The sequence below is a fragment of the Ahaetulla prasina genome, chromosome 11, assembly GCF_028640845.1.
Source record: "Ahaetulla prasina isolate Xishuangbanna chromosome 11, ASM2864084v1, whole genome shotgun sequence".
NCBI lineage: Eukaryota > Metazoa > Chordata > Lepidosauria > Squamata > Colubridae > Ahaetulla > Ahaetulla prasina.
The window spans coordinates 21,076,208-21,102,554 of record NC_080549.1 but is presented as its reverse complement, the minus strand read 5'-3'; the positions used below and the strand labels follow the sequence as shown (position 1 = coordinate 21,102,554).

At 41.0% G+C, this 26,347-nt stretch overlaps 1 protein-coding gene across 2 annotated transcripts in view; it reads left to right on the top strand.

Moving 5' to 3' along the window:
* Window positions 1-26,347, top strand: part of COL4A6 (collagen type IV alpha 6 chain) — a 199,797-nt gene that overhangs the window by 64,629 nt on the left and 108,821 nt on the right. For both annotated transcript variants that reach the window (XM_058196534.1, XM_058196536.1), the window contains exon 3: window positions 3,968-4,051. In XM_058196534.1, the coding sequence (XP_058052517.1) occupies window positions 3,968-4,051 (84 nt within the window). The remainder of the gene's footprint in view (window positions 1-3,967; window positions 4,052-26,347) is intronic.

Below are 26,347 nucleotides of genomic sequence, written 5' to 3'. Positions count from 1 at the left end.
ATGAATTGGGCAATGGCTGTTGTGATGTCTCAATTAGTACCTTGGCTCTAAACAGATGCTAAATTGATGCTTGTAACTGTAGTTTACTCGATTTGGAGGCAGCCTGGAGCAATTACGGGGTTTGCTGCTTGAGAGCTAAGATCTACAAATAGCTCTTTTACAAAGCACTAATCATTATACTCAGTGGCTCAGTGGCTAAGACACTGAGCTTGTTGATCGAAAAGTCGGCAGTTTGGTGGTTCGAATCCCTATTGCTGTGTAACGGGGTGAGCTCCCGTTATTTGTCCCAGCTTCTGCCAACCTAGCAGTTTAAAAGCATGTAAAAAATGCAAGTAGAAAAATAGGGACCACCTTTAGTGGGAAGCTAACAGCATTCCGTGCCTTTGGCGTTTAGTCATGCCGGCCACATGACCACGGAGACGTCTTTGGACAGCGCTGGCTCTTTGGCTTTGAAACGGAGATGAGCACCGCCCCCTAGAGTCGGGAACGACTAGCACATATGTCCGAGGGAAACCTTTACCTTTACCATATATTGTATATTATTATACAGTATATGACAACTGCAGAGAGATTATTATATGCTCAGTGCTGGAAAGACCCAACACTACAGAGGAATGTTTGTGAAGATGATGGGAGTTGCAGAGATAGCTAAATTGTCTTGCTTGATTAGAGAAAAGACAACACAGGTAATCCTTGACTTACAGCCATTCATTTAATGAATATTCAAATATTCATGGCACTGAAAAAAGTGATTTATGACCATTTTTCACACATAGGATTGTTGTTGTAGCTTCATGGTCACTTGATCAAAATTTGGATGCTTGGCAAGTGATTCCTATTTATGACGGCCAGAGCATCCTGGAGTCATGTGATCCCCTTTTGCAACCTTTTGACAAGCAACGTCGGTGGAGAAGCCAGATTCACTTAACACTTAACCGTGTTACTGACCTAATAATGGCAGTGATTCGCTTAACAACTGTGGCAAGAAAGGTCACAAAATGGGACAAAGTTCACTTAACAATTGTCTCGCTTAACAGCAGAAATTTCTGATTCAATTGTGGCGATAAGTCGAGGACTGCCTGTATCGGCTGTTCTCCTTTAAAATGCTATTCTCACTTTAATATGCATCCTAGCTAGACTCCAGCTGTACTTATTGGTGAAAATCCTGCATTATTCTGATTCCTATCATATTTGATTGCTGGGGCGTTAAGCAGGGGTCTGAACTCCCAAGGAGCCCGTTCTATAGCTATATTGGCTCCAAAAGGAAAGAGAAATGCTGGGATTTCTCTTCCAAAAGGCCAATTTTGATGACTGCATGCTTTAACCTGCTGTTTCAGTCACTTAGCAGGGCCCGCAGGAGCCTCTTCCGTAAATAAAATGCTTGTGTGACAGGCAACACCTGGTTTTTTGCCAACTGGCCCTGTTGCACTTCCTCCCCTGCTCAGATTTCGTTCATTCACAAGTGAGCAGGATGACCTTTTTGGACAAGCAAAGCAGAAGAAAATTAGAAGCAGCATTTGAAGGTGGTATTTTATAGGAAGCGTTTCCTTATTTTCAAGATGGATTTTGGGTTCGGGTTTAAGTTTAGGCACGTGTCGTGTCCCACTCCTCCGCTGACGGCCGGGTCAGGGAAATCCGAATCAGGCTTGCCTCTGCAGCTCTGCCCAAAGTCCTAGCAAAGTCCTCAGAGCAGGCAGGAGACCAGTAAGTGACTTCAGCAAGATAAGTTCGACTTTTGCCTGACTCAGAGACTGCCAGAAAGCAGATCCTTTATATAGGCCATGGGGTGTGGCTCCATGACTCAGCACTCATTAAGGCCTGCCCCTCCCTTCCTTCTGTTGCCTCCGCCTCTCCAATCTTCTGATGCGAGGGTCACTCCAATCAGCTGTTCTTGGGAGTAAACCCTCCTCAGGCTCACCTGCTGTGGAGGAGGGGGAGGGGTCTAGCTGCTCCGTTTGCCTGGGCATGGAGTCAGGGCTGGGGCAGGGAGATGCTCCTTCTTCTGCAGTTTGTGGGGGCATGGAGCCAGGACTTGGGCCGGAAGGCATACATTCCTCAGTGCTGGGGAGCAGGTAAGAAGGCCCCGGCTGCTCTGAGGGCGAGCAAGACACAACAGCACGGTTGAATTGTAGTAGTTGTTCTGCTGTGAGATTATCTAATATTTTGGAAACCCAGTCAGCCTTTGGAGAGAGGTGTTGGTAGCTGGAGAAAGATAGAGCTGGATCCCAGATCCAAAATCTAAATTAGATTAATATTTTCTCCCTTGCTGCAACAATTAAACACTGCAATATATTCGCATTAGGTTAAATATGTGCCTCTCCTTGTAATGCACCAGCTAGAAGGGAATAAAATCCACACAACCTGATTCCCAATATAACTTATGTGGCCAAACTTACTTCTGTGCATGAGCTGTGGTGGCTCAGTAGTTAGAATGCAGTGCTGTAGGCTGACTCTGCCCACTGTCAGGAGTTTGATCTTGACCAGCTGAAGGTTGACTCAGCCTTCCATCCTTCTGAGGTCGGTAAAAGGAGGACCCCGATTGTTGAGGGTAAGAGGCCGACTCTGTAAACCCCTTAGAGAGGGCTGTAAAATACTATGAAGCAGTATATAAGTCTAAGTCCTATTGCTATTTCCAATATTTTGCCGTTTGGTAATTGATTACTTTGGATTTTAATGCTTTGGGATTCATGGGTCTAGGCTCGTATTTTTCTGCATCTCTTTCTGCAAAACCACTATGGGGGCTAGGGAGATGCTGTGTGATTTATATTGATCCAGTTTGAATAAATGTTATTATATTGTATTGACTCATTTTGGACAAGTGGAAATCAAGAGCTCTGGCTTTTCTGGAAAACTGGAAAAGCGAAAGTGTACCTATAGATGAAAATGTAACAAAGAAAAGACTAGTCAGAAGAAAAGGGACAGGTTAACAATGAGAATTAAGGACAAAGAGGAATCAGAGTATTATTTAACATGGGACTTATTCTATAGATGGTTAGGAAACAGAAGCAGAAGTTAGTAAGTTTATAATTAACAATGATTAATAGAATAGAGTTAAATGTATGTGTGCGTGTATATATATATATATGCATAACATTATAAGCAATATTATTATTACTATTATTATTGGATTGTATTTGATTACAGATTAAATTGTATAGAATGAACAGGAGTGAAGATCATATTGTATATACAATGAAAACAATGGCTATAATTAAGGTGTATAATATGTGTATTCAAAAGAGATTTGATACGGACAGTACACTGTCATTGCAGAAATGGAAATAGAATAGAATAGAATAGAATTTTTATTGGCCAAGTGTGATTGGACACACAAGGAATTTGTCTTGGTGCATATGCTCTCAGTGTACATAAAAGAAAAGATACGTTCATCAAGGTACAACATTTACAACACAATTGATGGTCAATACATCAATATAAGTCATAAGGATTGCCAGCAACAAGTTATAGTCATACAGTCATAAGTGGAAAGAGATTGGTGATGGGAACTATGAAACGATTAATAGTAGTGCAGATTCAGTAAATAGTCTGACAGTGTTGAGGGAATGATTTGTTTAGCAGAGTGATGGCCTTCGGGAAAAAACTGTTCTTGTGTCTAGTTGTTCTGGTGTGCAGTGCTCTATAGCGTCGTTTTGAGGGTAGGAGTTGAAACAGTTTATGTCCTGGATATATATCTGCAAATATATATATATATATGATATATATATATATATATATATATATATATATATATATATAAAGCTCTGGCTTTTCCAGTGAGAAGAGGCCAGGCTATTTTTTGTTTCGTTACAAGCTGAGATTCGGTGTCCAGTGTAAGATGAGCCACATTTTGCAACTGAGTATAACTTGTCCAAATGGCCAACAAATGAATGTTTTTGGAGGAAGATCAGTTAGGGTTACAGGTGCCAAATTGTTAACTTTTGTTCTTGTTTCCTTTTTTTTTTTACAGGGTGGGAAGAAATTTTATCATGGAGTCTGTGGGGGTCGCGATTGTACAGCCGGCTGCAAGTGCTTCCCGGAGAAAGGGGCTCGGGTAAGATGAGATGCGATAAGATAACCTTTATTTTCACTTTTTTCTGTGAACACACCGGCACACATCAAAAAATGAAATTCTGATGCCCACTCTTAAAAGGAAATAAATATATAACTATACACATACATGAACACATATATACATAGGTTATATTTGCATGCATACATACATACATATATATAAGCTATCTATCTATCTATCTATCTATCATCTATCTATCTATATCTTATATCTATATATCTATAGTGTGTGTGTGTGTGTGTGTATAAAAGTTAAAAAAAAAGTTAAAAAAATGTTAAAAAGTTAAAAGGAAGAAACAGCTGCGATCACACATTGCTCCCAGAAACACGAAGCTGAAGCCTGAAGATGACGAATGAGACTTCGTCAAAACGTCACTAAGACACTTCCAATTTTACATGGGAGAAAACCCGAACAACCAAAGACATATATATATGTATGTATGTATGTATGTATGTATGTATGTATGTATGTATGTAGGTCTTGGCATTTTTAGGTCTTTTCCCATGTAAGGTTGAGAGTAACTTGGCGACGTTTCGACGAGGTCTCACTCATCATCTTCAGGCTGGTGTCTTCAGCTTCATGCTTCTCTTTGCTTGATGCCAAGATCTACATACCTATACCCGTGAAAACCTACGAAAACATATATATTTATATATACACACACATACTTAATCACAAGTCCATTTTGAATACATAACAGAAAAAAGACAATACTGTGGATCCCTGTCAAGCAGCACTCTTATGCCATGTCCCGGATAGAAGGAAATGAAGTTCCAATAATCTTAAAAGGGCAAATGGCTCCTTTTTAGTTTGATGAAGGGGAACAGCCTTCACCATCATTTTGGGCTTGAAGAAAACAAGCACACCCTCCGTGTTTTGCCTGGAGCCTTAAGGCAAGAGCTGTGAAGAACAGCTGAAGGAGAAAGGCTGGATCCAGCCAACTCTTTAGAATTTCCCATGGAAGGCCTGCAGTCCATCCACAGGGATTTCACCGAAGGCAGCCAGTGAACAGGGGAAAAGAATAACATTGATTAATTTGCATGTGCATAGGAAGTAGTGCATGATTTATAAGTCTCTGGGAAATCAACTCTAATACAGGTCACAACTCTTCCTGTTACTGAGATGATCCCTCCTTCCTCTGTTGGCAGCACTTATAGCTCGTTGCTGCTTGGTGGGTGGGCTAAAACGTTCGGTGTAAGCAATGAGATGTTCTAATGGACCATGTTGGCCTATTTCAGAGATAAGGGGGGGAAATGTAGTTTTCTGGTATGTAGAGCAGCTATGATGAGCCTCAGACTCCTAACTCTGAGGGATACAGAAACAGGACACAACTACCTTCACACCTCACTTTAATTCTCTCTGGCAACTGAGATTGAAGGGTAAAATTCCCTGTCCAGTTGTGTCTGGCTCTAGGGCAATGTGCTCATCTCCATTTCTTGGCCAAGGGAGCCCAGTGTTGTCCTAAAACATTTTCTGTGGTCATGTGGCCAGCATGGCTATACGCCGAGATACATGGAATACTGTTACCTTCCCACCGAAGTGGTACTTATTTATCTACTCACATCTGCATGCTTTCGAACCGATAGGTGGGCAGGAACTACAGCAAGGAATGGGAGCTCACCCCTTCGTGTGGTGCTCAGGTCTCAAACCTGGGCTGTCAGCTTTTCAGCGGACAAGCTCTTTAACCACTGAGCCATTGTGGCCCCAATTGTACCATACAATTATTCCATGAAGTTGCTGAATCTTCTTGTAAAAACCTCCCAAATTGGTGGTCATTCCTATCTGATGTGGTTGCAAATACCTTTATTGACTCACAGACAGATTTAAAAATCTGTCCTTTTCTCTTTTTTTGGTAATCTCTTCTGAATGTTCCTTTCTTTAGCAATGTGCTGTGAACCTAGATTCTAACTTTCTGGGAAGTGGAGAGAAAAAGTTCCTATAAAATTTTCCCAAAAGCAAAATTGGTGTCATTTTGCCTGGATTTTCCACCTGTTAGATTTCAAGTATAAATAACTATTTTCTAAGTTTGGCTGTTGTAGTGTTGGGTTAAAAACAGAAATTCCTGATCTGTTCCCTATGGCATAAAAAAGGGTGGATCCCAACATTGGTGGTCTCTTTATTAAAATTTAATGCACTGTACAAATGTATCTACTGGATTACTGTCAGCCAGACCTTTTAACCTGTTCTTCCTGGTGGAAATGGATCCTTTTTAGCTTGGAGTTGTCACCCGTTGGAGTGAATTTGAATTTTGCTACTGTTTCTGACCATATTTTTCAACTCTGAATCTCATTAAATATCCTAGTATCTTAGGTACTCCTTATGGGTATCTCAGAAAAAAAAAATGTTATTATCCTCCCAACTCTTTCCAAACATCATGCTTCCTGTGTTAAAGTGGATTAAAATTTCCATTCACATGAATGTATACTAACGTCACTCTTTCTGCAGCTCATAAGCCTGTGACTGGATTCACATAGTGTTGTTGTGGAATTATGGCTTGCTGTGTTGTGTGAATCCAGGTAGCAGGGTTTTACAACCACAACTTCCACCTTAGTGTGTCATGCAAAGCCAGACAAATATGATCAATTTACGCCAACTGCAAGATAATCCGATGATATTTCTGTTTCGTGTGTGTGTCAAACCTTGATACACATACACACATCCCTGAAAGCTTTTTGCAGTAACCAATTAGTCCAGCTGAAGTTACACAATGCCTTTCTTAGAACTGTTTATCTGGAAGAATCGTTCAGATGTATGTAACCTGATGAAGAGTTCTAGGAAATGCAGCTATTTTCAATGATTGCGCAACTTGGGTTGGCTGTATAAAGACATTTATCACATTCGATTCTTTTTCTCATTGCCAAGAAGCTTATTTTTTATGATTCCATATAGATATCTTAACATGTACTACCTCTGCATCCAAAGCGCGTTCCATGTTTCTTTCCAGACACATCTGGATCATCAGCTTTCTTCTCTTGATGTAATGCAGCTCCTTTATAGCACAAAGAGAGACCCAATCAGAGAAGAGGCCAGGAGGTCCTCAGGTTCAAGTATGGTGGGATCCATAGAAGAGAATATTTGTAGCCCAGGATTGAACAGTGGGGTGATGTTACCTAGTTTGGTAATGAAATGTCTGAAAGAAAACCATCAAGCCTAGAGAGCACCAAGGACCCCACAAATATGGTGGAGTTTGAGGTAGGCCAGGAACTTTTCCAAAATACCTTCTGAATGGGTAGAGAAATCCTTGCTCTCCTGGGAATTTTATTTTTATTTATTTATTTATTTGTCAAACACAACAGTATATATAAGTATAAGCATGAAATAACCATACGAATTGAATACAACCAAAGGGAACATTAGGACAGGAACGGTAGACATGCTGGTGCTCTTATGCATGCCCCTTACAGACCTCTTAGGAAGGGGGTGAGGTCAATAGTAGACAGTCTTTGGTTAAAGCTTTGGGGATTTTGGGAAAAGACCACAGAGTCAGGTAGTGCATTCCAGGCATTAACAACTCTGTTACAGAAGTCATATTTTCTACAATCAAGATTGGAGCGGTTCACTTTAAGTTTAAATCTATTGTGTGCACGTGTATTGTTGCAATTGAAGCTGAAGTAGTCTTCGACAGGAAGGACATTGTAATAGATGATTCTATGAGTTAAACTCAGGTCATGTTGAAGGCAGCATAGTTCTAAATTTTCTAAACCCAGGATTTCAAGTCTGGTGGCATAAGGTATTTTGTTGTATTCAGAGGAGTGGAGGACTCTTCTTGCAAAATATTTCTGGACACGCTCAATTGTATTAATGTCCGAAATGAAGTGTGGGTTCCAGACAGGTGAGCTGTAATCGAGAATTGGTCTAGCAAATGTTTTGTATGCTCTGGTTAGCAGTGTAATCTTACTGGAGAAGAAGCTACACGAGATAATTCATCATGCAGGATGATGAGGTGGTCCAGTTTTGTTTTTGCTGTCCAGCCTTTGGTGCTATGCTATGGCTTAGGGAGGGATGATTCATCATTTTTATAACATCTTCCTTCTCCCATCCCAATGATTATACAGCTGGAGATGTCCTCCCACTGCCAGAGGTCACCATCCTTGAGAGCAGGGAGAACATTCTTTCCACCACCAATAAGTACAGGAGGATAGGTGTTGGTTGTACATTTTGTGCCGAAGGAAGTTGCAAAAAGTCTCCATGGTCCCTGGGTGTGGAAGAGCCTGAAGAGGAGAAACAATGGTCGGTTAATGTCAAGCTTTGATGTGATTTCAAACTCTCCCAACCGCCACATCTGATTTTTCCACTCATTGATCAATCACCCTTTTGACCTACAGCCTCAGTCCCTGGATTCTCCTCCACCTGACATTCTTGAGTAGGTTCCCGTAAAAAAAAAAGAAGAAGAAAAGAAAAGAAAAGAGGGAGACATCTGGAAGACTGGATATTTTTTTTATTATTTATTTTTATTGCTTTTAAAATAATAGCAGAAAAAAGAAAAACAAAAGGTTAACATTCCCCAACTGTGCTGTTTCAAGACATTAAAAGATCAGGATACCTCTATGCAGATTCGCCCACACAGCTGGTGAATCTGACTTGTGCATAATGAAGGGTGGCTAAGCGAGCTATAGCTGGCTGGGGAATTCTGGGAGTTGAAGTCCTCCAGGCTTAAAGTCACCAAGGTTGGAGACCCTGTTCTAAACCATGCTTTATGGCAGGGGTGGGCAATTAATTTTCCCAAGGGGTCCCCATGAGAAACTGGAACTGCTGTAGAGGGCCAAACCAATAGCTCCTGGTTGCGTTCCACTTGTTCGCCCACAAGGCTGTGGATCGCTGAGTCTGGGTTCCCTCGCATGATAGCCACCATTCACCGCTTTCTCGGGCTGCTCCAGGAGAGGGTCAGGCACTATGCAGGCACAGAAAAGGACTTTCTCTCCTTGCCCTCTCAGCTGCCAGCTGACTGAAGGTGTCCACATAGCAGATCTGACTCAGCTTCTTCTTCTCCCCCCCCACCCCCGCAGCGTGAATATTTACATTTTATTTCTAATTTCCAACTGACCTCATGCGTGGGCTGGATAGGGCCAGATGTGGCCCAGGAGCTGTAAAACGCCCGGGACTGCTTTATTGGTTTAGCTTGTTTGATAACCTCAAACAGCTGTGATATTATTCAAGACACACTGATTCAAGGCAATGTTGAAGTCCTATTTTTTTTTTCTACAAAAGCTTTTCAGCCTAGAACTGGAATCACACGTTGAGTTCAACTCTAATATTCCTTATGGTGTTGGCTTGCCCTGATGTGTGAACTCAGCTGTTTTTGGTCTTTTTTTTCCTCCTCTGGCTCTTTAATTTTTCATCTCTGGCAGAATCTCAGCGATCAGTGATGAAGGACATGATTGAGGTGCTAGCCGCAAGTAGGTAACCAGGCAACCAAAGGGTCAGAAATGATGTGGTTGGAGACGGCTTAACAGTCAAGATCCCAAGCTCATAAAGGCAGCAAAATGAGAGGGGGGTCCATAATGTCTCCCAGGAATGAGAAGGTCAGACTGAAGATCTAAAAGTGGAGAATTTGTTCCTTTGTTCCCCAAGTTCAAATAGCTGGATAAGCTGTGATCTTTTATGGCTGTTACATGGACAGTGTCAGGTTTCATCCATCTTGTTACTCAGAATTCAAGTTCAGTAGGCAGAGAGATTCAAGGACACGACTCTTTAGTAAGATGGATTTATTTAAGTATTAGAAGAGTGGTAGCAAAGTAGAAGAATATCAACTGCAGACAACAAACCCCATGTTGTTTGTGCATGCATTAGAGAGAGAGACAGATATCTGTGTGTCTGTTTCTGCACACACACACACAGAGGGAGAATAAGAGAGATTTATTTATTTATTTATTTATTTATTTTATTTTGTCAAGCACGTATTAGATAACAGATATAGGTATAAACATGGTTATTAATACATGAAATAGGTATAAATGAAAGGAGACATTAGGACAGGGACGGTAGGCACGCTGGTGCGCTTATGCATGCCCCTTACAGACCTCTTAGGAATGGGGTGAGGTCCACAGTAGACAGTCTAAGGTTAAAGTTTTGGGGGTTTGGGGAAGAAACCACAGAGTCAGGTAGTGCATTCTAGGCATTGACCACTCTGTTACTGAAGTCCTATTTCCTGCAATCAAGTTTGGTGTGGTTTACCTTAAGTTTGTTGTGTGCTCATGTATTGTTGTGGTGGATGTATATACATTTCCAAGTTCAAATCTTACATAATGGAGCTGTGTGATCATAGTCTGTTGGCATCTAACCTTAGATCTTCTAGTCTTCGCACATGATGTCATAACATAAAAAAACTGTAATTTATTGATTAAACAATAACTGGATAGATTTGCTCAATCCACTAAACCATTAATCATGCTTTACAAAGCAGAAATGCTTTGTGCATTCTAAGCAATAATCTGAAGCCAGGCAAGTCACATTAGAATGAAGTGTGACTACAGTTCCAGTTCTTCTTTTTTTTTAATTACTTGCATTGGTATATCACCTCTACTTTAAGATTCTGGCTGATTTGTGAAGTGCAACAAATAAAATACATTATCAGCACAACTGTAAGTTTCATACTTTCATGGAAACAATATATAGATTTGCAAATAGAGGGAAGTATGAGGACTATAGTCAGAAGCTTTCAATCAGAATAAAGCTGGAAGGGACCTTGGAGATCTTCTAGTCCAACCCCTTGCTCAAGCAGGAGACCCTATACCATTTCAGACAGGTTTCTTAAAAACCTCCAGTGACCAATAGCTATAGCAATTGCCCTTAGACATATACCACTTCACAGTGATTTCCAGCCCTCTCTAAGTGTTTTACAGAATCAGTGCATTGCCCCCAAAATCTGGATCCTCATTTTACCAACCTCAGAAGAACGGAAGGCTGAGTCAACCTTGAGCTGGTGAGAATCAAACTGCTGGCAATCGGCAGTCAGCAGAATTAGCCTGCAATCTGCATTCTAACTACTGTGCCCACCATGGCACCTACAACTTCTGAAAGCTTTGGTTCAGATATTCTGATACCTTGCAATTTAAATTGCTCATCCGCTTTTGTTGAGGCCTAAATCTTTTCAAAAGCCATTTCTTTCTGCTACCTTTAACATCAATCCCTTGCCATGTTCCTCTTTTATTAAACGTTCCCGATTCTTCCTGTTTTTCTTCTGTGGTCTTTCAAATACAGTCATTGTTGCATTTTTAAAAAATTTCTGAGGAAAGATTGCCAGCCCACTCCCACCCCTATCCCTTGAGATAATATTTTCTCACTATCAGAGGCTTCTAATCAGGAACAAATGTTAAATCTTTTCTATATTTGCCAGTGGGATATTAATCAAGCAAATGAAAATGTTTTCCTTCCCATGGGTAAATCTGAAGAATATTTCCCAGGGGAGAAATAGGATTGAAGAATCTTCAAAATTAAGCCATCTTCAGCATCTGTGAACTGTTACTTGACATGTCTAGAACAAAACATCAGGTGAAAATGAGGTAATAATACTTCACCCCCCCCCAAAAAAGGACTTGGCTGGTGTTATTTTTAGTAAGTACCATAAGACGCAAACTTTATCATTTCCAAAAATGCTTTATTTTGCCAAGTGGGACATGAAGTAATTGGTGTCCGTTTCTCTGCTCCCACGCATACAGCAGCTCTCACCATGGATTGAACAATAAAACATGGAATGCTGCAGCTGTTGCCCAGTCCTTCAAGTGAAATTGTACAAGTAGAACTAAACCTGTAGGTTGTGGCAGGTTTGCAAGCCTAGGGGGAGTGTGTGTGCTGAAACATCTTCAGGGTGGAGCTTTGATGTTCTAAGTTCACTCTCAAACATCTGGGTATTATTTTGGTCAAAATGACTCCTTAAGCTTTAGGACTTGGGTGACTCATAGGGCCTTCAAGAAGACAATAATGTAGAACATTGAATTCCACAGAAAGCAGTGGTCTTTCCCACAGAAATGTAACAACTGTTTTTTGTATTCCTATTCTTCTTGATTCGTGCAGTATACAGGTCCTCAATGGAAGGCAGGTTGGTAGCAATTATTTTTTCTGCAGTTCTAATTATCCTCCGAAGTCTGTGTTTTTCTTGTTGGGTTGCAGAACCGAACCAGACAGTTATAGAGGTGCAAATGACAGACTCAATAATTTCTCTGTAGAACTGAATCAGCAGCTCCTTGGGCAGTTTGAGCTTCCTGAGTTGGCGCAGAAAGAACATTCTTTGTTCTCCTTTTTTAATGATGTTTTTGATGTTAGCGATATGATAGAACCTAGAAATTTGAAGGTTTCTACTGTTGATACTGTGTTGTCTAGTATTGTGAGAGGTGGAAGTATGGAAGGGTTTCTCCTAAAGTCTACCACCATTTCTACGGTTTTGAGTGTGTTCAGTTCCAGATTGTTTTGGTTGCACCACAAGGCTAGTCGTTCGACCTCTCGTCTATATGTGGATTCGTCATTGTCTTGAATGAGACCAATCACTGTTGTGTCATCTGCGAACTTCAGTAGCTTAACAGATGGATAATTGGAGATGCAGTCATTGGTATATAGAGAGAAGAGAAGTGGGGAGAGCACACAGCCTTGGGGGCCCCCTATGCTAATTGTACAGGTATTTGATGTGATCTTGCTTAGCTTCACCTGCTGCTTCCTGTTTGTTAGGAAGCTTGTGATCCACTTACAAGTCTGTTCCGGTACCTGTAGCTGGTTTAGCTTAGTTAGAAGAATGTCTGGAATGATGGTATTGAATGCTGTACTAAAGTCTACAAAAAGGACCCTTGCATAGGTCTTTGGAGACTCAAGATGCTGTAGGATGTAGTGCAGAGCCATATTAACAGCATCATCTGTTGATTTATTTGCTCGGTATGCAAATTGCAAGGGGTCTAACAGCGGATCCATGATGGTTTTCAAGTAGGAAAGCACTAGCCTTTCAAAGGTTTTCATAACATAACATAACAACAGAGTTGGAAGGGACCTTGGAGGCCTTCTAGTCCAACCCCCTGCCTAGGCAGGAACCCTACACCATCTCAGTCAGATGGTTATCCAACATTTTCTTAAAAATTTCCAGTGTTGGAGCATTCACAACTTCTGCAGGCAAGTCGTTCCACTTATTAATTGTTCTAACTGTCAGGAAATTTCTCCTTAGTTCTAAGTTGCTTCTTTCTTTGATCAGTTTCCACCCATTGCTTCTTGTTCTACCCTCAGGTGCTTTGGAGAACAGCCTGACTCCCTCTTCTTTGTGGCAACCCTTGAGATATTGGAACACAGCTATCATGTCTCCTCTAGTCCTTCTTTTCATTAAACTAGACATACCCAGTTCCTGCAACCGTTCTTCATATGTTTTAGCCTCCAGTCCTCTAATCATCTTTGTTGCTCTTTGCACTCTTTCTAGAGTCTCAACATCTTTTTTACATCGTGACTACAGATGTTAAAGCAACTGGTCTGTAGTCATTCAGTTCCTTGATGGTGGGCTTCTTCGGCACTGGGATGATGGTAGAGCGTTTGAAGCAAGAAGGAACATAACACATCTCTAGTGATTTATTGAAAATATGGGTGAAGATGGGGGTCAATTGGTCAGCACAGACTTTTAAGCAAGAAGGAGTTATCTTGTCTGGGCCTGGAGCTTTTCCTGGCTTTTGTCTGTGAAATAGGTCCTGCACTTCTTTTTCTGTGATCACTAGAGGTTGTGAACCCAATGAAATGGGGTCAGTTGTAGGAGACTTGGCTGTTGTTGGTGTGTCTGAGATGGGGGTTGTGGAGATAGGTGGCTGTAGTAATATTTAACTGGATGCCCTTAAAGATTTCAGATTCTTGGTGGGAACCAAGAGAGCTAGAATAGACAAGATGGTGCCTATTCTTGGGCTAGGCGGGATTTCCCATGACTCCATGTATTGGAATGATTTCATTCCCCAATTTTGCCCATTGATTTCCTGTTGTCTCAAGACTTCCTGTTGTTGAAGAGGGTTTTGGGGGGTAGGAACCCTCAATTTATTTGTTCAGAATGATTTTGTACAGTGTGAGGCTGCTGAATTCATGTGATGTGAATCATGTGTCACCCCACTTTTTAATAAACGAACAAGATACCTTTATTGATTAGGATCTATTTCCTCCTGCAAGATATACAAAGTTAAAAGATAGCAACAACATAAGTGATGCCTGTAGATTTTACTCAAGCTCAGCTTGTTGATACAAACTATAAGACCTGGATCTTTGAATACAGCAGAAGTCAAAGTACTTTCTGGAAAACATTTTTTTGTCATTAAAAACCAAGAATCCTCAAATCATAATAATAAAAATATTTTGTTGCTCTTTGGGCTATTTCTCCTTCCATGTCAGGTTATGATAGACCTTCCAATCTTCCCCACTGTTAATCATTCAAAGATATAATATTCGTTAACCAATACTAAGCTTTGCAGATGTTCTCATCACCCAGATCCCAGTTTAAAATAAACAAGAAACCTGCTCCAAAATAATGACTGAAAGAGGTTCCTGATTTTGCACTTAAAAAAAATAAGATTATTAAAAATATTCACCAAGTATTAATAAAGCTAACAGAACCAGAACTGTCTGTCATTATATTTCTCCCCAAAGACTGAAACTTTGCCATCTAAAACCCTACATATAATACAAAATGGGATCAAATATCAGTATAGATATTCTTTTAGTTCGAATTCCCCATTTTATGTATACACATACGTGTGTATGTGTATTTGCTTTTATTAATTGAACATAAAAATATACAGTTATGATAAAAAAAAAAGAACTAAGAAAACATTTTTTTAAAAAAGATATAAGTAAGTCCTTCTGACACAGAAAGAAAAACTATTTTGAAGTTTAACATTCCTGGCACATATTTTTTATCAAAATGCAAAACATCTCCATTTATGATCTGCCTAGAATATTAGGCATTTTATAATCCTCACCCTTATTTGTAATATATTACTTTTTTTCAGATGTGGAAATATTAATGAGCTATCTTTTGTAAGGATGCATCAGGTAGGAGCATTTTCATCCTTTCTAAAAGCTACAGAATGCTTTCATTGACCAAAATCCTGGAAAATCCAAGTTTTTTGGCAAAAGACTAGTTCTCCTTGCCATGCAGCTGCCTGCATGTAGTTTATCAGTGCTGAAACAAATTTCAAAATCTTTCCCATACAAAAATAAGGACCTCTCCAAGTGTTTCAGTTTGCAAACTGCAAGCTTTGGAGCAAGGCCAAACTGCTTCTGGAACAGCATCTGTTGCTCTTCAAGGGGTTTTTGCAAGGCTGACGGTGCCTGCGACTTCTATCTTTACATGCTGGTAGGTGAACTAAGTAGACCCAAAGGGAGACTAGAACCTTTGCCTGGATAAAAACAATTGATTTGTGTTGGGGGAAAAGAAGGTAGAAGGTAAAGACTGTATGCCGAGGTGTAAAGAACATGGTTATCTTCCCACCAAAGTGGTACCTATTTATCTACTTGCATTTGCTTGCTTTAGAACTGCTAGGTGAGCAGGAGCAAAAACGGCAGCTCTCTCCATCACATGTTGCTTGGGTCTCGAACCCAGGCTACAAACTTTCCAGCTGACAAGCTCAGCATCTTTCACCATTGAGCCATCGTGGCCCCCCCAAAAGAAGGAAAGGATGCGCACTAAATTTCTAATTGCCTTCACAGGTGACTTTTGGTCTGTTTTGCAGTCAAGGCTGTTAGCCTTGTAAGGAAGGACAAGGAATCCTAGATTTATACAGGTAGTCCTCGATATACAACCATTCATTGAGCGACCGTTTGAAGTTATGACAGCACTGAAAAAAAAGTGACTGATGACAGTTTTTTCACACACTGTTGCAGCATCCCTATGGTCATGTGATCAAAATCCAGATTCTTGGCAACTGGCATGTACTTATGACAGTTGCAGTGTCCCAAGGTATGAATATGGTTTTTGTAGTTCCTAGTTGAACTGAATTCCTTAGAGGCTTTGTTTGTTTGTTTTTTTTAAATAAAAACGACTTTTAGTTTAATTTTCATCATAACAGATTTTTTTTATTGCAAAAGTTTTACAAAAAAAACCTTTTTCAGCAATTATCCCCCTCCCCACCTCCCTCCCGCATCCCCCCTCCCCACAACCCTTCCCCCCCCCCGAGACTTCCCAGAGCAAAATACAGAGTATTACATCTAACAATCATAAACTAAAATACAATACGTCTCCTTTCCCCTTTGCAACCTTAACTCCCCTTTCCCATTTAAACAAATACACTAATACAGCACAATTCCTACAATCACTCATCAGCTATCTGATACGTTTTAATCTGATATTCGTTTTGAATATAATCAATCCAACTTCTCCATTCCAATATATATCTTTCTTGTGAATAGTCTTTCAAATACGCTGAAATTTTTGCCATTTCTGCTAAGTTAGATACTTTAAGTGTCCATTCTTCAATTGTAGGCAAATCTTCTTTCTTCCAATATTGCACAACCAATAATCTCGCTGCTGATACTAAATTTAAAATCAGTTTAGTCTCTATTACTGTACAGACCATTATACCCAATAAAAATAACTGTGGTGTAAACTTTATCTTCTTTTTCAAGATATTCTGCATAATCCACCAAATTTTTATCCAAAATGCTTTGATTTTTTTACAAGTCCACCATATATGATAATAAGTAGCATCATCACAACCACATCTCCAACATTTAGCTTGCATATTTGGGTACATACATGCCAGTTTTTTAGGATCTAATTGCCATCTATAAAACATTTTATAAAAGTTTTCTCTTAAACTTTGTGCTTCACAGATTTTTGAAGTGGAAAGATTGAAGTTGAAAGAGTTTAAGCATTAATTAGTAGCATGATAAATTATCAGCACTCGTACCAAAAAAATGTTCTTTCTGTTTGTTTTCTGTTTTCTTGTTGGAATTTCTTTTGGATGATTCTGAGTTCCAGTAGAAGAAAAATATTCTTAATCTTTATCTCTGTGAATATCCTGGCACATCCTTTGTTTGTTTGCTCTGAAAATAAATAGCTTCTACTTCACATTATTTGTTAATGAGCTCTCTCTACTTAGCCTAGAATGCTAAACTGAAGGGTTAATTAAGAGCCTATGATATCAATCTATACAAAATTTGGCTCTTCTGTTCCATCCGTAAATATCTCTGAGCCAGGTTAACTTTGGGGACCTTTATTTTTCTGTTTGTATCTTTACTTCAGCCTGAGTCCAATGTCAATATACATACTTGGATTTAAAAAAGAAAATTATGTGAAACAGACACTGAAGATCATAATTTCCCAACAGTGGCCTTCATCAACAATTTCCCTGAATATAAAGTATTGTTGAGCTTTCGTTTCCTTGATCTCTGTTTTTCTGCACAGTTCCCATTGTGAAATTCTGAAAAGAGTGTTTTTCTGCCATAAATGTGTTCCACATCACATGTAGATCTGGGAGACGTTGAATCAAAAACAGAACCTCCTTTCTCCCTCGATCCTCAACCAGGCTTCTGTCAATGGCACGTACTTTCCTTTGATATCAGTTCCGATCAAGTCATGATAAAACTTGTTTTAGCAACTTCAGTGGGAACCAAGTTAAACTTCTTTGATTGGATCCCAGTATATTTCACGATCTGTGCCCTTCATTATGCAGCAGGCTCAGGCATAATGTGACTTGCTGGTTTGGGGGCTCAGCATTTGTAGAACATGTGTTCTGGCTTAATGTGTCATGGAAAGCCAGCCAACTGTAGGCTGGTTCAATAAATCATCGTTAAACAAAACATGGCTTGACATGGTACGTGAATTCACTCAGGAAATAGGAAGAGGCAGAAGGAAAGGAACACATCACACGAACACAGGGTTAGCTTTTCTCCTGGGATTATTGTTCAGAATTGATTATTGAAAACAACGATGTTCTGGAACCACCCCCTGAAACCTCCAGATGGATAAGAGCTTAAAAGAATGCCAAAAAATCATCTAGCCAACAAGGGGCTTTGCCAAAACACTGAAGGCAAACACAGTTAGGTTATGAGGAAGTTCACCAACTATTAAGCCTGCAGCCAAATAGAATTTAGAGTCAATTGGTTAATCCCCAAATTTTGCTATGTTGCCAATTGGCTCAGAACAAAGATCAAGTTTATGGATATTTCTAGAAAAAATAACGTTGGCCATCATAATTCAAAGCATGTTTTTTCCGAGAGAAATAAAAATGGAGATTTGCTGCAGATTGGAGTACCTCCCAATAGTGCAGTGGCTTTGAGAATCTGGTATGCTTGTAGATATATTTCCTAATTCTAGATGAAATAGGCAGCACATAAATCTAATAAATAAATAAATAAATAAAGTATATTTGCTAAAAGGGATATGGCAGTCTTGCTTAACATTATTGTATAGAAAAAAATTGATGCATTATTGCTATTACTATGATGCAGAATTGCCGCATTAGACAATATGGAAGTTGAAGATTCGTCTTGCGGTGACAGTATTTCCAATGGCCGTTATGAGTCTTTTCACCCATTACTTGAAGAGAAATTATGTCTTTGAATGCATATTCATGTCTCAAATGAGGAGGGTAAACAGTGAAAATGTATGTATTCAGGAGATACCACCCTCTGGAATGAACTCCCTCCAGGACTTCGTCAACTTCCGGACCTCCGAACCTTTCGTCGCGAGCTCAAAACACACCTATTTATTTGCGCGGGGCTGGGTTAGTTTTTAAATTTATTGGTTTTATGGGGTTTTTTAATATTTATATTGTTTTTATCAATCTGGCTATTGAATAAGTTTTTTATGTCTGATTTTAAATTGTATTTATATGTCTGTTTTTTAATTGCCTGTGAACCGCCCTGAGTCCCTAGGGAGATAGGGCGGTATATAAATTTGAACAAATAAATAAAATAATAAAAATAAATACAAAGACCTGTCAAAAAACTTGAATCAGAAACTGAAGTAGACATTCTTTAATGGTAGAAGGCTCAGATTTTCATCCTGATAGTATCTGTTTTAGGATCTAAACTTTCCATTTCAGTGGGCCCTTTTTCCACTTCAAATCCCATTTACCCATTGATTTCCACACAATGGCTTAAAACAGGGGTCTCCAACCTTGGCAACTTTAAGACTTGTGGACTTCAACTCCCAGTGTTCTCTGGGAGTTGAAGTCCACAAGTCTTAAAGTTGCCACGGTTGGAGACCTTTGGCTTAAAACTTTGTGCAAAGAAGGATGATTAATCAGAGGGCTCCAGATGAGATGATTGCAGATGCAAGTTTGAGTAGTATTAATTCCAGTTTTGGTCACCAAAATGTAAAAAATATGTTGAGACTCTAGAAAGAATGCAGAGAAAGGCAACAAACTTGATTAGGAGGCTGGAGGCTAAAACATACAGTATAAAGAACAGTTGATGAATTGGGTATGTCTAGTCTAGTGAAAAGAAGGACTAGGGGTGACATGCTAGCAGTGTTCCAATATCTAAAAGGTTGCCATAAAGAAGAGGGGTTCCACCTATTCTCAAAACACCTGAAGGCAGGACAAGAAGCAATGAATGGAAACTAACCAAGGAGAGAACCAACCTAGAACTAAGGAGAAATTTCCTGACACTTAGAACAGTGGAACATTAATTAATTAATCAGTGCAACAACTTGCCTCCAGAACTTGTAAATGCTCCAACACCCCAAGTTTTTAAGAAGACATTAGATTTGTCATTTGTCTGAAATGATATAGGGTCTTCTGCCTGAGCAAGGGGTTGGACTAGAAGACCTCCAAGTTCCCTTTCAACTCTGTTATTCTTTTAATTGTTGAAGCAGAAGTTTAAGGATCAGCTGTTACAACATTGGGTGGTTCTCCATTGTATCTGAGTTCTCTTTTTGTATTATTATCCCCTTATGTTTTGTAACTGTTCCAGCTGCTGGTGGAAGGATAATGGTCTGGCACATCTAATTGGCTTTTTTGATGCATTTGCAATCACACTGTTGACCAGCTTGATTTAAAGTGCAGCAAATGTAACTATTGACACAGTCTTATTTATCTACATTAATTTTTATGCTTTCTGCTGTTGCAGTTTCCCTCTGCTGTGTGTTTTGGGGGTATCCACATTAGTTGATGTTCAGGTTTGGTCCCAGCTGTTGAAATGTGGAATTTATTCAGGCAGCCCATGATCAACAATGTAATCCCAGACTGAAGGCTTGATGACCGGCAGGCCCTCTTTCCCAGATAATGTTTTAATGTTGTTGTTGGCATTTTAGAAAGTTGGCATAGTTCACAGCAAAGCACTGACCTTTAACATGTCTAAATTTTCAGTAATGCTTCTGAATTCTACAGGGATTCCATTCCTGAAATAAAATTGCAGATGAGATGATGCATTTGGAAGTGTGCTCACCCAGGGGGAACAGAGCACGCTGGATGAATGAAGAGGTTGCAGAGGTGGGAAGAAGTCAATGGGCCATTACTAATGGACCTTTCAGCAAGTAGGTAGCCACAATCTTCAGTAGAGCCATTTTGTGAGAGTACTCAGAAATGCTGAGGTGCCTGTGGTGGAATACGAAAAATTGGGGAAAAGAACCCTAACGCTAAGTACAAGCTTGATGGACATTACCTTACTGATGACCCCCATCCTGTAAAAGATCTTGGAGTTTTCATATCAAATGATCTAAGTGCCAAAGCCCACTGTAACTACATCACAAAAAAAGCTCTAAGAGTTGTAAACCTAATTTTACGCAGCTTCTTTTCCAAAAACTCTACACTACTAACCAGAGCATACAAAACATTTGCTAGACCTATTCTTGAATACAGCTCACCTGTCTGGAATCCATACCACATTTCTGACATCAATACAATTGAACGTGTCCAGAAATATTTTACAAGAAGAGTTCTCCGCTCCTCTGAAAACAACAAAATACCTTATGCCACCAGACTTGAAATCCTGGGATTAGAAAATTTAGAACTCCGCCGACTCCGACAAGACTTTGTATTTTAATATGGCTATAAACCACCCTGAATCCTTCAGGAGAAGGGCGGTATAGAAATTAAATTATAAATAAATAAATAAAGACCTGTGTTTAACACACAAAATCATCTATTGCAATGTCCTTCCTGTTAAAGACTACTTCAGCTTCAATCGCAATAATACAAGAGCAAACAATAGATTCAAACTTAATGTGAACTGTTCCAATCTTGATTGCAGAAAATACGACTTCTGTAACAGAGTTGTTAACGCTTGGAACTCACTACCTGACTCTGTGGTCTCTTCTCAAAATCCCAAAATCTTCAACCAAAAACTGTCTATTATTGACCTCACCCCATTCCTAAGAGGACTATAAGGGGCGTGCATAAGAGCACAAGCGTGCCTACCGTTCCTGTCCTATTGTTCCCTTTCATTATATCAAATTAATACTTTCGCTTATATATATATACATATTTTAGCCTATATTTTATATTTTATACATATTTTAGCCTATATATATATCTGTTTATATGACATGTTGTAATGTTTTTATGTCAGTGTTTGCGTGTTGTGTTGTGACAAAATAAATAAATAAATAAAAAATACAGTCTGCATTCCCAGGAGGAAAGGGCTGCATTGCAGAGGGCAAAGAGACAGTGAAGCTTAGATAATTTGTCTGTGGAAAGTCTCAGTCATTCAGGTCATGGTTGTTTCAAGGGTGCTTTTTCAAAAGTCCACATTTTGAACAGAATGGACCGTTGGTCTGAAAGAGGGAGATAAGAGGCCATTTATGTTAACATTGAGCAGCCCTCTCTCAACGGGGTAGGGGTGGGGAATAAGACACCCCCTATTTCCTGACTGCAACTGCAGTCCTTCCAGGAGTTCCAAGAAGATTCCACCCCACTTGCATTCTGATATAGGTGACCCTGGGGGCACAGATAAACCCCCAAGTGACCTCCAAAGCTCTAAGGGAGAGTGCAAAGGACCAGATGACCGGAAAGAAATAGCCTTCCAACCCTCCCCCCACTCTCATCCTAGTCTTTTCATCACCTCCACCATCTTGCCAGAACAGAAAAAAAATAGCCCAGTTGCCTTTTGAAAAAGCACCTTAGATAGTTTGGTTGGGAGAAAGAGAGATAAGAAGCCTCCTCCCTAGCAATCTTCAGAGTGTCTCTATTATAGTGATGGAAATTTGTCTATGGAGATTCTCAATCATCCAGGTCAGGGTTGTGCCAAAGTTGCTTTTCCAAAAGGCAACTGGACTTTCTTGGGTGGTGGTTGTTGTTGTTTTTTAGAAAACATTTCACTTCTCATTCAGAGGTGAAGAAACTTGAGAAGCAAAATATTTTCATGGAAAAAAACCAAGAAAGGCCAGTTGCCTTGTGGAAAAGCAACTTTGGGACAGTGATGGAAATAGTGGCTTTAGTTTGGCCAGATTTTTGTCGATGGCTGAGCAACAATAAAGGAAACTGCTCAGAAGTAACTCTTACCTATCCTTCTTATTTCTTGGGGCCTGACAACGCCTATGTTTAGCAAATGGCACAACGGAGATTTCCCACATGGAGTAGGAACCATGCAGACCAGGGGTGAAATGTAATTTTTTTTACTACCGGTTCTGTGGGTGTGGCTTGGTGGAGGGGTAATGTGACTGGGTGGGCGTGGGCAACTCTTGTTTTTTTTACTTTTAAAAGCATTTTTTCTACAACCTCTTTGTCTGAAGAACTTGTAGAAAAAATGCTTTAAAAGGGTTCTGACGAGTGTGAGCCGCGCAATCATCAGAGGCTTTTTTTTAACTTTTAAAAGCATTTTTTCAGCCGAAGAAAAAATGCTTTTAAAAGTAACAAAAATCTCTGATGATTGCATGGCTCAGCTGGGCATGCAGAAGGAAGTGGGGGGGCAGGGATTTTTGCTATCGGTTCTCCAAACCATCCGCCACCATCACTACTGGATCGGGTGATCTGGTCCGAACCGGGAGCATTTCACCCCTGAAAAAAGAGGGCAGAATATTATTTAATCTACTTTCTGGGACTATCCATCAATCAATGGTGGATTGCTACCAGATCGCCCCAGTGCAGGTGAACTTGTAGCAGTAATGGCGGAAGGCTCCGCCCACCCACACATCATCAAATACGCTCTACGTATGCGCAGAAGCTTCTGTGCTTGCACAGAAGTGGTGTGCGCGCAAGCGAACTGGTAGCAAAGGTAAGTGAAACCTACTACTGCCAACAATGTGTAAGTAATCCACTTGCGGATATGATTTGCAAGAATCAGGTCTCTTAAAAAAAATGACAGGCACCCAATTATGCAGAAGAAATGAACATTTTTGACAGCTTTAGGACTCCTAAAATTCGAATCTTTATTTTTCTATGGTGCCTAGATTTATTAGAGGGAATTATCTGTGAATTAACCATGGCGGTTGGTAACCCAAATTGGATAAATTTAAAACAGATGCTTGGTATAACCTGCTTTTTTTTTTCTTTTTTCTCTACCATCTACCCCCAATTCTTCACATTCAACATGACAAAAAGTAGAGAAAACCAGACATGCTGTGATGTAACACAGTTTAGTATTGTTGTCATATTGACAGTGAAGGGTCATGGTCAAATGTTAAACAGGTTTGACAGTATACCATAAGAAATGCTGCCATATTATTCTTGCTAACACTCACACAAAAAATTAGGAGGCCTTAAAGTCACAACAAAACAATTACCAGAGAGTTTAGACTCAGTGCCAAAAAATGGAAAGCTGTTGGTTCTGCATTGGCCTTGAGAGGGTTAGCATTCATCTGTAAAAGTTGTTGTTGAAATTCTTCCCTCTGCCTCTCGTTTACAAGGTTGCTATGGTCAACCAGCTCTTCTTTAGCCTCATTTCCTCATTCTAGATTTCTTAAACTCTTTTACAAGTAAGGATTGCCTCTAAATAACCTTTCTGATCTGGCCCTTCCCTGAGATAGTTGTTATGTATTAACAGTTGTGCCTTTAAATATTTGAGCGGGAAATCAGCACGTTGCTGATTGGACGAAGCCTCCAGCAGAACTGTATAAAAGGAGAGGTTTTTCCCCAGCCTGTTGCTGGGTTCACCCTATATTAAAGAGCTGTTGTCACTACCCTGGTCTCCAGCCTCGTTACTTCCCGAACCTAACATTGGCGACGAAGGTGGGATTTCGAGGCTAGGGGAACCAGAACCGAGCTGAAGCACGCTAGTTCTGAACCCAGCAAACTCAGGGCAGAAACGCGGAAATGGCAAACACGCCGCCCGCACCGTACAACCCGGGCAAGGAGAAATGGGGAACATATATGACCCGTTTCGAAAGCTTTCTAGAAGCCAACGAGCTACAGGGGATCCCGGATAACCGCAAACGGGCTTACTTCCTAAGCCATTGCGGGCCGGAGGTAATCGAGATTGCGGAAGCCCTGGCAGAGCCAACGCCGATACAATCGGTATCGTGGCCGACTCTGCAGACTTTGCTGAAGAACCATTTCGCACCGACGCCGTCCAAATACGTGCAGCGGTTTGAATTGAGAACGAGACAGATGGAGGCGAGTCCCTCGGAGACTCCATGGCCGCTTTAAGAAGAGCGCCCAAGGACTGCGGATACCGAGACTTAGACGAGGTGCTACTCGAGCAACTCACCCGAGGGGTCAAGGACATCCGCCTGCGGCGACGACTGCTAGCCAGAAGCAACCTGACTCTAGCCACCGCTCTGGACGAAGCCAGAGCACACGAAATGTCTACTAAAGCAGCAGAGACCTGCAAAGCCTCTTCAATCCAAGGCGGCGCAAAGCCAACGCCAGTACACCAGGAGGAGATTCAGTCCGAATCCGAAGGTGAGGCGAGGATGAGGAAGGGTCTGCCGGACCGAGAAACGCGACACTGAGGACCGTGGCGAGTGCGGAAGCTGCGGAGGGCAGCATCAGCGCCAACGCTGCAGGTTTAAAGATGCAACATGCCGGCGGTGTGGGAAGAAAGGACACTTAGCTCAGGTTTGCAGAGCGGCCCAACCTTCCGCCGAAAATTCAAATCGGCCAATCAAAGCGGAACCGGAAAGGCGGCCCGCGATTGGTTCAAACAAGAAAGGCGAAGTCTAACCAAACGACTGTCATTATAGGCGCGCCTCAACCAAAGTGGAAAAGAAGATTTTCACAAAGCCCAAGATCGAGGGAGTACGGTGCAGGCTTGAAGTAGACACGGATCAGCGATCACCATCATGTCCTGGGACACCCTGGCAAGTCGCTGCCGTCCGTCAAGCGCCATCTGCAAGCACAGCGGCTACGAGTACACGACTACCAGGGAATCGCATCCCTGTTCGAGGGACCACCTCCGTCCGAGTCGAGTACGGCCCTCACAAAAGACCCTGCCCATCACGATCGCCGAAGGAACTCTGCCCAGTCTGTTGGGACTAGACTGGTTTCGTGCCCTGGGCATGGGAGTGACTGGCATCTACAGAAGTGACTGCAATTTGAAAGACATTCTCTTTAACGAGTTCAAGATGTCTTCAAGGACTGCCTGGGCAAGTACAAGGGGACCCCTATTTCCTTCAACTTAGACCCCAGGTAGCCCCCATTAGGCTTAAGGCGAGGAGAGTCCTTTGCCCTAAAACCAAAATTGATAAGGAGCTGGACAAGCTCATAAATCAGGGGTTTTGGTGCCAGTCGATCACGCAAAGTGGGAGACGCCAATCGTCACCCCATAAACCGGACGGGTCAATTAGAATTTGCGCTGACTACAAGGCGACGCTTAACAAAGCCTTACAGAAAAGCGCTGGTTCCGTGGTGCAACACTTATTGCACTCTTGGGGCAAGGGCAAGTCTTTGCAAAGTTAGACTTGGCCCAAGCCTACCAACAACTGCCAGTAGACGCCCGCACAGCCGAAGCCCAAACGATTGTGACGCACAGGGGGCATTCAAGTGCACCGATTGCAATTTGGGGTTAGTGTGGCACCAGGGCTGTTCCAAAACCTGATGGAACGACTACTGCAAGGGCTCCCAGGGTAGTTCCTACTGATGATGTCCTAATTTCAGGGGAAAACATGGAGGAATTGGGGGAGCGGTTAAGAAAGGTCTTGAGCATTTTCCGGACAGCCGGATTAAAAGTCAAGACAAATAAATGTCAGATAGGGGTCGAATCGGTCGATTTCTTGGGCTACCGGATAGACAAGAAAGGAATTCACCCTACTGAGAGCAAGGTTAAGGCAATTAGGAAGGCTCCAGCGCCCAAAAACAAAGCAGAGCTGCAGGCATTCCTGGATTGGTTAATTTTACGCGGTCTTTTAAAGAACAAAGCAACTGCTATGGAACCGCTGCATAGGCTCTTAGGAAAAATACTGTTTGGTCTTGGGGAAAGTCAGAAAATAGGGCTTTTGAAGCAGTAAAGAAC